This window comes from Medicago sativa, chromosome 5, assembly GCF_051527215.1.
Source record: "Medicago sativa cultivar Bolivia chromosome 5, Bolivia_mono, whole genome shotgun sequence".
NCBI lineage: Eukaryota > Viridiplantae > Streptophyta > Magnoliopsida > Fabales > Fabaceae > Medicago > Medicago sativa.
In genome coordinates, this window is record NC_140753.1 from 6177353 (window position 1) to 6191228 (window position 13876).

Below are 13876 nucleotides of genomic sequence, written 5' to 3' on the forward strand. Positions count from 1 at the left end.
TTTTAGAGTGAGTAGCAATAGAATCAACCTTGGTATTGAGCTTGGAAAGAGAATCATTCAGAAATCCAGTTTGGTTTTTAAGTTCTTGAAGTTGTTTGTTTTGGTTGGCAATAGAATTTTCCAACAAAATTTCCAAATTGGATTTTTGAGTGAATCTTTGGTTGTTTGCATAACCGGGTGGTGCTACTTGTCCATAGAGATTTTGGTTTTTATAAAAATTTTGATTTTGTCGCATCCCTTGGTTGTATTGAGCATAATTCATTTGCTCAACACCATTAGTAGCACTACCTAGTTGGCAATCAACACCAGCATGACCAGCTATACCACATATTTCACAAGAAGGAGTAGATGCAGAATTGATAGCACTAACATTGAATTTTTCAAGTTTTTCAGTTAGTGTATCAATTTTAGAAGCAAGGTGATCATAGTTAGAGACTTCGTGTATACCTGCCTCCTTTTTGGAGGATGAAGAACTAGAGATGGCTCTCTCGTCGGTCCATTTGTAATGATTTTGAGCCATGTCTTCAATTAGGGCATACGCCTCCGTGTAGTTTTTGTTCATAAGTGCTCCACCTGCAGCTGCATCAACAGACATCTTAGTGGTATAAGACAAGCCATTATAAAAAGTGTGGACTATAAGCCACTTCTCTAGGCCATGGTGGGGACAAAGTCTTAGCATTTCTTTGAAACGCTCCCACGCCTCATAGAGAGATTCCCCATCTTTTTGATTGAACCGTGTGATTTGGTCTCTAAGTTTAGCGGTTTTAGATGGTGGAAAGAAACGGGCAAGGAATGCTTGCCTCATCTGATCCCATGAAGTAATGGAACCGACTTCGAGGGAATGGAACCAAGCGCTAGCTCTATCCCTTAAGGAAAAGGGAAAGAGATGAAGTCTTACGGCCTCTTGGTTCTCCTTCATGGTTCCACTAATTCGTAGGAAAACAGAGATGTGAAGATTGGGATCCTCTGTGGGGGATCCCGAGAATTGGTTTTGCTGCACCAAGTTAAGTAGGGCAGGCTTGATTTCAAAGTTGTCATCCTCAACCGTTGGGTACACAATAACAGCTTGTGGCTCAGCCGTAGACGGCGTTGCATACTCTTTGAGAGTGCGATTGGCCATGGCGGTGTTATTTTGTGCTGCTCTCCTCCTTCTATGTAAGAACCTTTCGATCTCGGGTATGAATACCGCTTGATTTCTAGTTCTTCGCATACAAGGTTGAGAACCCAAGAAGTTAACGATAACAGAAAAATAAAAAGGTAAAAATAAAAATAAAAAGAAAAGAGAAAGAAGAAGAGAGAATTCTAATCACTAAGAAAAAGCTAATCAAATTAGTTAACTCCCCGGCAGCGGCGCCAAAAACTTGATAGAGCCAAACCGCAAGCGCACGGCCTATCGAAGTAATAGTAGTAAGTAGAGTATCGTTCCGCTAGGGAGTTGGTCAATTTAATTAACTTTTAATGAATGATTAGAGGAGAGAAAGTTGATTAGAAAGGGTTTGATTGCTGAAGGTAAAAACAATAATAATAATGGGGCCTTAGGATCATTGGTTCATCTTAATAACTAATCCTTCACTAGACAAAACCTAAACTTCTAATTTCATGGTTTACACACTAATTTCTAAAGACCGGTTTCCCTTAGCCCCTCACCTTTCCGATGAAAGTCCGGTGAGAGTTTACTTCTAGCAACCAAGCCTATTTCACTGACATGATTACTAGAAGATGCATAGAGGATTGAAACTACTCTTTGTCTCAATAGTTGCAAAGACTATTTCACTGTTTTGCAACTATTGTCTAGATTCACTTGTTCCAACATCAAGACTCCGCTCTCGCTTTATGAATTGATGTTTGGGATGATGGATTAACGATTATCAAACCCTCCGCTTTCGCTTCCACAGTTTGATAATTGTTAATCCACGTTAAGACGGTGAATCTAGATTAGAAATTAGGGTTACATAAAAATTAGGGTTTAGACATGTTTTGTTTAGGATTGAGTCATTAGACTCCCCAATAATCCTAAGACTAAGAAGTCTACTCACTCATGTTCATCGTAGACATGGAGGAAGAAGAGAGAAATACGGTAAAATAAATTGCAAGGAAAGTAAAAGGAAAATAAAGACTTTTATTAAAATAATACTTGAAATAAACAAAGTAAAGGATGATTGTTCATGGTGGAGAGCTACTCTATTTATAGCTTTACAATCGACTTAGAAACTAAGCAACTAAAAGGGTAAAACAGTAAAGCTGCAACAGGGTAACTTGGCCTTGAAGAAAAAGCAGCAAAAGTGGCTCTGGAGGGTGGCACGGCCGTGCCACATGTTGGCACTGGCCGTGCCAAGCTTCTGACTTGGTGGGAACATATTTTTGTCCCGTATCTTCGTATTCTTGCGCTGTATTTGCTCCAGTCCTCTTTCTTTTGCTCCAAGACACCTTCCACCATATATTTATTCCTAAAATAAAATAAAACACAATTTGAAGTAAAATATTCTAAACTAAAATAAAATGCAATAAAATAAAATCAAATCTAAAATAAAACTAAACTAAATAAGGCAATAATTAATACTATCTATGACTCATCACAATGCTCACATGTCAAGAGTGTTATACCCTAATTTTGGACCTAAAAATACTTGTTCAAAATTCTCGTTCATCTTTGACACATGTCTATTACTCTTGAAGAATTGCCAATTTGCTATTGTTTACACTGACATTTCACTCTGCTTTATCTCTCAACTTAGCTTTACAAACCTTTTCAACTGTGTATTTGTCCATGTTTTCTTGCATTCCAAGTCATCCAAAAACATCTTTCTTGCATTTCAAGTCATGTGATTTGTCCTTGATCAATTGCACCTTCCTCTGCATCTTATTTCAATGATATTTGCAAAATTCATGAAAAAGGGTATTTTAGTCATTTCCTGCATTCAAATTCATTTTAGTCCTTGAAAATTGTTTGTGTCTTTTCATTTGATTTGTATAAGTCCTTGTTTCACTCTCATGTTAAAACCCATTTCAAAAATCACAGTTGAAGTCATTTTGAGTCAGTTTAGCCCCTAGGGGCATTTTAGTCATTTCCTATGTTAAAATTTCTTTCAATCTTTGAAAAATTGTTTGAGTCTTTTCAATTGGTTTGAATAAGTCCTTATCTCAATTCCATGTCAAAATCCATTTCAAAAAATTGCATTTGAAGTCATTTTGAGTCAGTTTAGCCCCTAGGGGCATTTTAGTCTTTTCATGTGTAAAACACTCTGTTCAATCCTTAAAATTGTCTCTGAGTTTTTTAATTTGGTTGTTTGAACTCTTGCTTAATTTCATGATAAAATCCATTTTAAAATTGCATCTGAGACGTTTTGAGTCGTTTTGGTCCCCAGGGGCATTTTGGTCATTTCACACGAAATTTTGGCAGAGAGAGGTTACTTTAAAGTACCTCATTTAAGTAATTGGTTCGTTTTAGTCCGTTTTGTCATTTTTAATTGTTTCACTTTACGTTATTTTCCATATTACCAATTTTAATTCAATTTTATTTTTTATTTTCATTTTAGTCCAAAAAAATTGTTACTAATTGCATTTTAGTCCTTTTAGTCTTGTCATTTGCATTTGGGTCCTTTTGTTTGTTCATTTTGCAGATTTTTTGTCCAAGAGTTAGTTATGCCACGTGGCGGTGTCTTATTGGTCCAGATTGCACAAGTGGCAGCCTATAAAAGGCCACTTCATCAGTCAAAGTCAGAACCACCATTCATTATGTTACACATCATCACAAACACATTTCACTTTCTCTCTTCCAAATTTTCAGATCAAAACCCAAAAACCCTTGATGAACTTGATGAATGTTCATCAAGAACGTTCATAACAAATTCTCCAGAATTCGAATCCAACCAATCCGAAAACCCTCAAGACTCACACCAGAATCATCATCATCAACATCAACAAGATCGAATTCAAGCATTCAGGCTCGAATTTCACACAATCCGAATCGAACTCACCAATCCAGGGACTGATTGGAACCGAACGAACAACAACTCAGCATCATCATCAATTCGGCTCATTCAATAACAAGCTCGTAGATCAACGAATCTAGAACGCAAGAAGAGGGAGCTAAGGATCTGGAATAGGAGCAGCAGCGCGTGTTCTCTGCTCTCTTGCTCCAAACCAATACCAAAGGTAACCTCTCCTCCTTCCTGCGTTCGTTTTTGCTGTTGGTTACTCAAGAAATTCCGAAACTATTCTTGTAGATCTAGGCTTATTCATAATAGTTTTTGAAAATCAAATTCGAAATTCGAAATGAGAAGGAGAAGATGAATCGATTGGTGAAAGAAATCTGAAAAAAATCAAAAAAAATATAGTTCCGGCGGCGGCGCCGCCACCCTAGGGTGGCCGGCCACCACGCCGGAACTCCACCGGTCATCTTCTCCGTTCAACTGGAATATAGAGAGAGGGGAGAGCTTTGAGGCTTAGAGAGAGAAAGAAGGTGCGGAAATGAGCAAAAAACCGGTTCAAGGCCTTATATAGGCCTGTGAACCGGTTCAACCCATTTTTCAAACCCTAACCCGGTCCAGTCCCCCCTAAGGCCCATTATGCATGCCTGAACACTCTGTTGCTAGGCACACCCCCCTGTTTCCTGCGTTTCTTGCTAAAAACTGCTATATACACCCCTGTCTGTCCAAAAATTTTCATAAAAATCCTAAAAAAAATTCTATGTGTTCTTGATCATTTTCTTGACATTTTTGTGATGTTGTTATGTGTTAAATCTTGATTAAAAAAATATGTGGTATTTTCTAGTTAATTGTTTACTATGTTTGTTAAAATTTGTGAAGTTTTATATGTTCTTGTGTCTAAAAATTCTTTAAAAATTCTAAAAGTTTTCATACACATTTCTTGATAGTTTTGTGGTATTTTTGTGATGATTTTTGCATATTAAAACTTGGAAATAATAATGTGATGATTTTCTTGCTATTTTGTGATGTTTTGTATTAAAAAATTTGTGAAAATTGGCTTGATTCTAGTTCCAATTTCTTGATAAATGTTTGTGACCTATACCATATGATTTTGTGAAGTTTTAACTAATGTTTGTATGTGTTTCTTGCTGCATGTGAATATGTGTAATTAGTTTCTTGTTTTACAAGTCATGTAAATGTGTGTATGTGAAAATAAAGTGCTAAGTGTACCTAAAAATATGTCATGATCCTTGACTTGAATATGCCCTATAATTCTCACACTCATAATACAATGAAGTCTTTGAAAATTGCTTATGATAGGAGAATTATAGGTCATGTACTTATTGAGAGGTTATGGTGAATTTTTACTACATTTTGACACTTTATTCTTGTCATTTTTACTATTCTTGGTTTAATATTTCCTTGCCTATCTTTCTATCATTTTATGCCTTATTTTCACTAACCACTCTACTTCATGTTTCATACATCATGAGCATTTCATCCTCCATCTCACATTCTCATCCTTTTATTTCTTGCATTTTACAATTCATGCAATACTTAGAATGTAAAACTTAGGAATTCTTGTACTTTACTTTTATGCAATTCTTGCAAGACCATAGCATGTATCTAGGCCAATGATGTAAAGGACAATGGACTCTAATGATGTACACCGACACAAGCACCGACACATGCACACACATCACATAGATATTTTTTAGATGTATGCTTAGGATTGTATGTTTAGATGAATGCATAGGGTTTACACTTAGAGAAAAATCATTTTCCAAAAAATATGAACAATATCACTCAAATCATTTTCTAAATAAACCTTGGGATCAAAATCCCATTGTATTTCCCTTTTATTTTCTTAATCAAATTTCAATGAAAATTAATCATACTTGACCTTTTTTTCAAAATAACTAATCAAACCTCACTTTTTCTTAAGATCTCATGCCTTCAAGGCCTCTCTCTCTCATTCTTCAAAATTCCAATTTTCAACCTTAAAATCAACCAACAAAAACAAAAAACATTTTTGGAAGAGAACTACGGTGGATTTGATCCCTTAATCGGGTACGTAGGCAAGGAATCAAAATTCCTTCAATTCAAATAAAATAAAAATTCAAACACTTTCTTCTCCCTCCAATTCTTCACTTAGTAAACTCTTAGGTGTAAATGTCATTTTCAAATAGCATTTAAAAATAAAGCGCGCGCGTAGAAAGTAAAGACGGTTCCTATAGGATACTATAGTCGTTATGGGTGTCTAACACCTTCCCGTAGCGAAAACAACTCCCGGACCTCGATTCTCAAGGGTTTTGCTTACTTTTTCCCTTCCCAAGAAAAAATGAGATATCACCGGTTTAAAAGGTTCAAACGTAATCAATGTTTGACACCCGAAAACCAAGATAAAACAAAGAGTAATGTTCCAAAGAGTAAAGGTTCACGTCTTTGCACTTGCTCCCGCTCACAAGCTTCGACTCCTACTTCAAAACCAAAACCTTATTTGCAAATACCATACATTTCACAAATTTCAAATCTCATGAGACCTTACATTGAAGACATTGTGAATGTTAGAGGGGATGGTAATTGTGGTTTCCGGGTCATAGCTAGCACATGGGATTGAATGAGGAAGATCATGTTTTGGTTCGTCATGCACTTATTAATGACTTGAAAAATCACAAGAGTGACTACTTGCCGATATATGGTACCGAGAGGCGTTATAAAATTATCTTGGATGGTTTACACCCAAGTGGTATTGCGCCGGTAGAGAAGTGGTTGACCACTCCGGATATGGGTCACATTATTGCTACTTGCTGCAATAGAGCCGTTGTTCTATTGACTTTGCCCGAAATGGGTGGTGTATGTGAGACATATTTCCCAATCTGGCGTGCTCCATCACTTAAGCCACATTCCAACATAATGTGTCTTTGCTTAATTCTTGACCACTTTCTTCATGTTTTGTTGAAAGAAGATTGTCTGTTACCACCTCCTTGTAAGGAGTGCATGAACAACAAGATTGGTGAGGCGGAGAAATGGCATTTTGAGTTTATGGATAGACAAGCCGCCTTCAATGACCTCATGTCTAAGGAGTCGAAGCCGCCAAAGAAACCAACAAATGACCACAATCCTATAACTTGTGACACTCCAACTCCGGAAAAACCAAAGCAAGATTTTGAAGTCATGGATGAAGACGAAGATTATGCACTATCACTAGTCTAGTTAGATAGGTTTTGACACTTTTTGATCGGTCGGTGTTCGTCCTATTTTTTGGTGGTATTACACCCCAAAATATTTTTTTGTGGCCGTTTGTGTAATTTGGATATTTATGGCCAATATGTAACTAATATTATATATATTATATGAATATGAAATGAATCTTTTTTTGGTGGCCGGTTATGTCACGTCAATTATTGCTTGCATTTTTTGGTCTCTAATTATTCATCTATTTATTTTATGTCATTTCTCTCATATTTGTTTTTCATCATATTTTGTGAAGTGAAACATGTCTGAAGATGCATAAGACCGAGTTAAACTTGATTTTGTAGATGTGAAAAAGAGGGATAGGTTCTTTGTGAACCTCACCGACAAGTTGGACGAGTTGAAGACAATACTTGATGACTTCTTTATCCATATTGGTTTAAGTCATAGAACATGTGATGTGATAGTAAATGTGCCAGACATGGACTTGGGGAGGATAAGAAAGAAGACTTCTGTAAGACCATATATTATCCACAACTTCTCAAAGATGATAGTGACGTTGATTACATGTTTATGTTAATGGTAGAGGATAACACTTTGTATCTTTTTGTCCGATCTTTTGAAGTGTAATATTTATTTAAGTGTAATAGTGTAATGTTTTCTAAATTTGTGTCCGTATGGGTTGAATTTTAATTAATTTGTGTTTATGTAATTTCAAAGCAAAGGGTAACAAAATAAAAAGATCAAATGACAAAACCACCCCATCACAGATAAATACCCAGACAAGGTAAAGGGTTCAACCACCACAAATGGTAGGAAAAAACAAAGTTAGGACGGTTCGTTTTCAGCCACCGCTATGATTGAAGTTTAATTTTATCTAGTAATTGATAGAACGAGGCCTCTTTTTTATGAAAGACCCGAGCGTTTCTTTCTATCCAAATCAACCACACAAAAGAAAGCCATATGAGATTAAAAGCTGACCCAGAAGTTTATTAATATAATGGAGTATATGATTTTACATATATACGGACAGACTTGATACACTTAGCATATTTTTCTATAAGTTTTAGACCTTTTAATTAATAAACTTTTTAACAAGTCTAAGTCTCTAAAAAATAAAAAAGTCGGCTTATTAGATCGTTTGGTCCCTTACTAAATTTCATGTTTTCATTTTGGTCCCACAATTAATAAAACGTACATTTTGGTCCCTCATCTTTTCCTCCGTTTGCCAAATAAATCCCGACTGTTAACTTTAACTCCAAATATCTATGGTGGAACAACATTAAAAGTGGTCCATCGTAGACCTTATTAATTTTGTTAATTTTAACCATTCGATCTATTTATCATAAAAGGAACCGTTAGATTTTCACATGTGAATGAACCGTTTTGCCCTTAATGAGACTGAACACATGGTTCGATTCTCTCCAGTGCCAATTTAGGTGGGATAGTTTAGCTTCTTCAAAAAAAAATTACTGATTTACCCCTTTCTTCTTCAGATCCAAAACTGAACTTCCATCTTTCATCTTCTTCTTCAGACCTGCAAACCCATTTCTTTTTTACTTTTGTCAAACCCATTTTTGCTTCTTCTTGTTTCTTTTTTACTTCTGCCATGATGGAATTAACAGCATTCAATTAAAAGCAACATCAAATCCTTATCTCCCAACCCACATAAATCATTTAAAATCCAACAAACCCTTGATTTTCCCCTTTCTCTGCGTTTTTGCGTTTCAAATCCAACAAATCCTTATCACCCAACCCATCCGAATCATTTTAAAGCCATGGTGGAATTTCTGTGTTTCTGATAGGATATTAGAATAAGGAGCCACTAATATGGTGACTCAGCTAGTTCTAGAAGTTGTTATGACTCACCTTAGTCTAGAAGGATCTAGAAGGTATATTGTTAGGGGATAATATTGAGTATGTTAGGGTGCACTTATCTTATTATGAGTATGCACATGTCTATATAAGCATTGTATGCCTTATTATGAGAATCAATGAAAAATATAATGAATTTCTTTTCTTTTATCTAGTTTTCTCTCTTAATTTCTGGAGTGTGATCCCTACTCGAATTGGGTCATATCAGTTTCTCTCTCTAGGACCTTGAATCTGCGTTATTGTTCATCAGCAGTGGTGGAGATTTTGATTCGGATCTGGTTCTGATTCACGGTTTAGATTGTGATTCGGATATGGTTCTTTTTTTATGTGTGCTGTTTAATTTTTCTGCAAAACGTACGTTTTATGTCCTGTTTCATTTCACTTGTAGTTTTCATTTCACTTATTTCATTTCATCTCTAATTAAAGATTCCGAAAGTCAACAGTTAAAAATAAAAGAGGTTGATTGAGGGAATAGAGATGAAGATTGATTGAGTGAGTAGAGATGAAGAAAGGGACGTTCGTTCACGGCGGCAAGGCTAAAGGGGGTGGTGGAAAAAATTTGGGGAAAAATTATGTATTGTTAATTATATTAATTATTAATTTTTAAAATTAAATTGAGGGAGAGGGGGATACTATAAAACTGAGTTTATGATAAACTCACTGGATTTTTTGGGTTGAGTTTGAAGATTGATGAGGTTGTATGAAGAAAATGATGAAGATGAGAGGGATGAAGATGAAGAAATGGAAAAAATAGTTAAGTGTTGTTGACTCACCGGAAGATACAGTAGACATGCATGATCTAACGGTCATCTTTTAATAAAAAAGATCAAACGGTTTAAATTAAAAATATTAATAAGATCTATGGTGGACTACTCTTAAGGTTGGTCCACCATAAACATCATTTGAGTTAAAGTTAACCGTCGAGATTTATTTGGCAAACGGAGGAAAATCTAAAGGACCACAAGGTACTTTTTATTAACAGCAGTGCTATTCCTCCCGAAAAAAAACAACCCGAGACCATCCCGAAAACTGCTTAGCCAATAGAATTTAGTTATTGCCGGAAAACATGGGAGGCATGGCATACACACAACAAAAGGATAAAAGTCGGGATAACGGTCGGGAAAGCTTTTTCGGGATAAACATCATTATCCTTTTATTAATTGTGGGACCAAAATGAATGAAAAATGGAAATTAATTGAGGGACCAATGGATCTAATAAGCCAAAAAAAGTCTAACATTTCTACCGGACTTAGATATATTTTTCACCTTTGCTTTGTGGGGGTGCACGTGTCTAGGAAATATGGAGAGTGATGATAAAAATTAGAAGTTGCAAAAAATTAAAGAAAATGGTAAAAAGGACAAAATTGAAATTAGAATGATATGTGAGGGTGAAAGTACATTACATATCCAAGGATGGGTGAAAGTACATTACATATCCAAGGAAATCCTGTATTGAATGGTAAAACCAACCAAGATCTAGATCTGCAACCACAGGAAAGTACACAAACAAGTCATGTGTTGTTGAGTACTACCTTAGATCCAATCTTGCGTGTTTGCCGCCGCTTGAACACAACAGAAGAGGTTGAGCTCAGACATGAATCATTTTGATAGGTTAGATGAAGACATCGTTCCATTCCACATACTTCCACGTCTGGACGGTGAAACCTTAATCAGGTTATCATGGGTCTCTCCCGAATTTCGCCACTTGATCATAAACAACGATGATCTAATGCGTAAGATTTGCATCTCCACTTGGCCTTCCTTGCTTTACAAAGAGTACCCTTGCCAATTCATCTCCAGATTCCCCCGTAGTTACCGTTCCTTCTTCTGCCAAGCGTTCCTTCCCATTGATGAACATCATCCTCTTCCTCCTCCTCCCCCTTCTCCTCGTCCGGTAACATATTTCATGTTCTCCATAGATGTATTTTTACAGGGACAACGGGAACCTTTTTCTTCATTGAATTATATGGACCTAGTAGACACAACAACAATGGAACACGTAGAAGCAATAATGGAACGGTTTTTGGACCCGAAGTTAAACTACGACACCAGAAGAACTTTTCAGATGAATTGGCCAGGCGGCTTGGCGGAAAGAAGGAAATTCTTAAGTGTAAAGAAAGAGAAAGAGGGTTGTGAAGAATACTTGAAACAAAATATGAGGTTTAGTTGTGTGGTTGTCGATGTAAATAGAAAGTGTGCGGGGAGCTTGTTTCATCCTTCTACTTGTAAACCTGTTTCGGTGAAAGTGACGACAATTCGCGTGTCCAGAGAGGTTGAAGTGGTGTTTGAGACCTTCATACCTGCGCCTGTAGGGTTTTATACAGAGATGGTCAAGTGTGAGGTGAAGATCACGTGCGGCTGGAAAGAAGGTGATGAAGAGAAGTTCTACATGTATTCAATTGACTTTACAATGGATGATATGAATGGAGAACAATTGACATGGAAGGATGGTAGCTTAATCATCTCCAATGCTATTGAAAATGGGAAGAGGAAGATCAACAAGTAGTTCCATATCAGATTCATTCAGACTCATAAAGCCTTGCGTGGTGCCGGTGGCATGATGGTAATTAAATTAGCAGTTGTTCTTGTTCGAACTCCCTTATTATTATTATTATTATTATTATTATTAATATTTGGACCCACGATGTATCGATGGTAATTTATATTTGCGTAGGTTTTATTTTATATATTGATTCTAACCTAAGTCCCTGAGGATGAAGGTTTTAATTGTGAACATTGAGTTTGAGTTTGCTACGTGGTTTTGCGTTTGAGTTTGAATTTGAATTTGAATTAACAATTGAGTTTTCCATTATTGACACATAATGATAAAAGCACATTCCTATATAAAAGGCGGTTACTTGCAAAAACAAGAGGGTACAAGGTTTGTTTGTTTGTTTAGTGTCTATGTTTAAGGTTAGGACTTCGGAGTCTGATTCCTACTCCCAGCATAATGCTAACAATATTAATCCATAGCAAGACAGTTGAAATTAGTTTCAGCATATGAATTGTTTCATAAACTCTTTTCGTTAATCTCTCTGTAAACATATATACATTGTAACGACATGTTCAGTTCTTCATATATAAATGGATATTAGATACTTATTTGAATTGAGAAGCTCTTATGAGTTGTTAGAAACTAATCCAAAATTGGCCTAAATCCACTCTTGTATTGTTGTCCCTGTAAATGAGCCACAATGCACTTATGAATTTGACCCCTTGGATGATCCAATACAAGACTAATGTGAAGATAGGCAGACAAGTGCAAAGTCTGTTACGAAGATTGTGCCTTCCAAGTTTGCCTCCTGAGCTTACCTCTGTAAGCTCGTATGTACTAGATGATTCCTGCAAACAATTAACAAAGAATTACAAACCAATCATGTCAAGGTTCTTCTACATATCCCACCCTTGCATAACTTATCAAAAATAGTATAGCAAAATGTTAACTGCTACAAAACAAACAGCACACAAAATGCAAGAATGGAGGTTATTTTTATACAATTACTTTTCTCTCCTCACTACTAATCTTTTACATGGACCCTTGTGTATGGTTAGCCAGTATCTTCTTCATCAAAAGTCCATATGAAAAATTCGCATTAAATTAGCAAAGCTCAATAGAAAATATTTTTTTTGAAGTCAATACTTTATATAGATTATAAAGGCAATATAAGTACTTGTAGTGTGATATTGTGATAAGAACCTAGGGTCTGTTTGGTTCAGCTTATTACCACCCAAAAGCAATTCTCTATAGTGCCAAAAGCAATTCTAGCCAAAAACAACGTGTTTGGTTCAGCTTTTAAGAATTGCTTTTGTCCTCCAAAAGCAATTCTCCATGAAGCTACAAATCCTAGCTTCTAGCTTTTCTAGAATCAATTCTCCTTGAACAACGTGTATATGTTTGTATATTTTATTATTACAACACGTTATTTTACTTTATTGCCCTTTATCAATTCTCATTCTTTATCAATTCTCCTTTAGCTATGTCTATTTTAGTAATTATACATTCAAAAGCAATTCTACATAATTGCATCCAAACATAAATCATTTTGTTTAATCAATTCTACATAATTGTATCCAAACATAAATCAATTCTCTCAGAATCAATTCTGTCAGAATCAATTCTATCAGAATCAATTCTCTCAGAATCAATTATATTCAAAGCTGAACCAAACGGGCACCTAATGACAAATAATGGAAATACTTCTATCAGCTACTAAGAGCATGATTATCGGTGGTTTTTCTACCACTCCTACACCAAAACCAAGGAACAATGTCAGAGTATCATTGATAATTTGCTTTGAAGCCAGTTCCAATTTTTGCTACCGTTCCTCTGCATTACCACGGTTGCTTAAGCTTTTTGTTCATTAAAAAATAAATTAAAAGGAGTATTTACAAAGCAACCAAAGACTATTTTGATATATTGTGGGGTTTAGTGGGACCCATTTTAGAGTTTTAGAGGAGTGGTATGTATATTTAGAAAATGTAGTTGAGTGGTTTAAATAATTGGAAAGTGTGAAGTAATATACTCCCTCCGTCCCATAATACATGACGCAGTTGACCCTATTACGCACACCAATGCATAATTTTGAGCTTAAATATCTTGAATCATATATTAGAAAAAAGAGGAATGCTATTGTCAATCTCTCTTACACTCTCTCTTAACCACTCTCTCAACTATTGGTCCACATCATTAATTTTTTTAAACCAATTACCTGCTAACCGGTTCTGCTGGTTTACACACACTCACAAATTTATTTTTATTTTATCTAATCTGGGAAGAAAAAAAACACGCCCATCCTTCTTCCTCATGACTGCTATGAACCCACAAACTTCCAAGGCCAAAACAACCTCCTGCTCAAATACAACTACCAATTTCCAGA

The 13876-nt window shown here is 35.8% G+C and overlaps 2 protein-coding genes and 1 non-coding gene across 3 annotated transcripts; all 3 read left to right on the forward strand.

The window, feature by feature from the left end:
• The first annotated feature begins 650 nt into the window (after window positions 1-650).
• LOC146919521 (small nucleolar RNA R71) lies at window positions 651-757 on the forward strand. Its single transcript, XR_015012927.1, has one exon. It is a non-coding gene; the product is annotated as a small nucleolar RNA R71 (small nucleolar RNA).
• Window positions 758-6539: 5782 nt separating this feature from the next.
• LOC146919522 (uncharacterized) lies at window positions 6540-7145 on the forward strand. The gene has a single exon (XM_085711044.1). It carries the CDS (start codon window positions 6540-6542, stop codon window positions 7143-7145), a length of 606 nt encoding a protein of 201 aa, XP_085567170.1.
• Window positions 7146-10430: 3285 nt separating this feature from the next.
• LOC146919523 (F-box protein At2g27310-like) lies at window positions 10431-11754 on the forward strand. Its single transcript, XM_085712958.1, has one exon. It carries the CDS (start codon window positions 10594-10596, stop codon window positions 11503-11505), a length of 912 nt encoding a protein of 303 aa, XP_085569084.1. The 5' UTR covers window positions 10431-10593; the 3' UTR covers window positions 11506-11754.
• The last annotated feature ends 2122 nt before the right edge of the window (window positions 11755-13876 follow it).

Coding starts and splice junctions, on each gene's coding strand:
- LOC146919522 (XM_085711044.1), top strand. CDS start 6,540: ATGGGATTGAATGAGGAAGATCATGTTTTGGTTCGTCATGCACTTATT.
- LOC146919523 (XM_085712958.1), top strand. CDS start 10,594: ATGAATCATTTTGATAGGTTAGATGAAGACATCGTTCCATTCCACATA.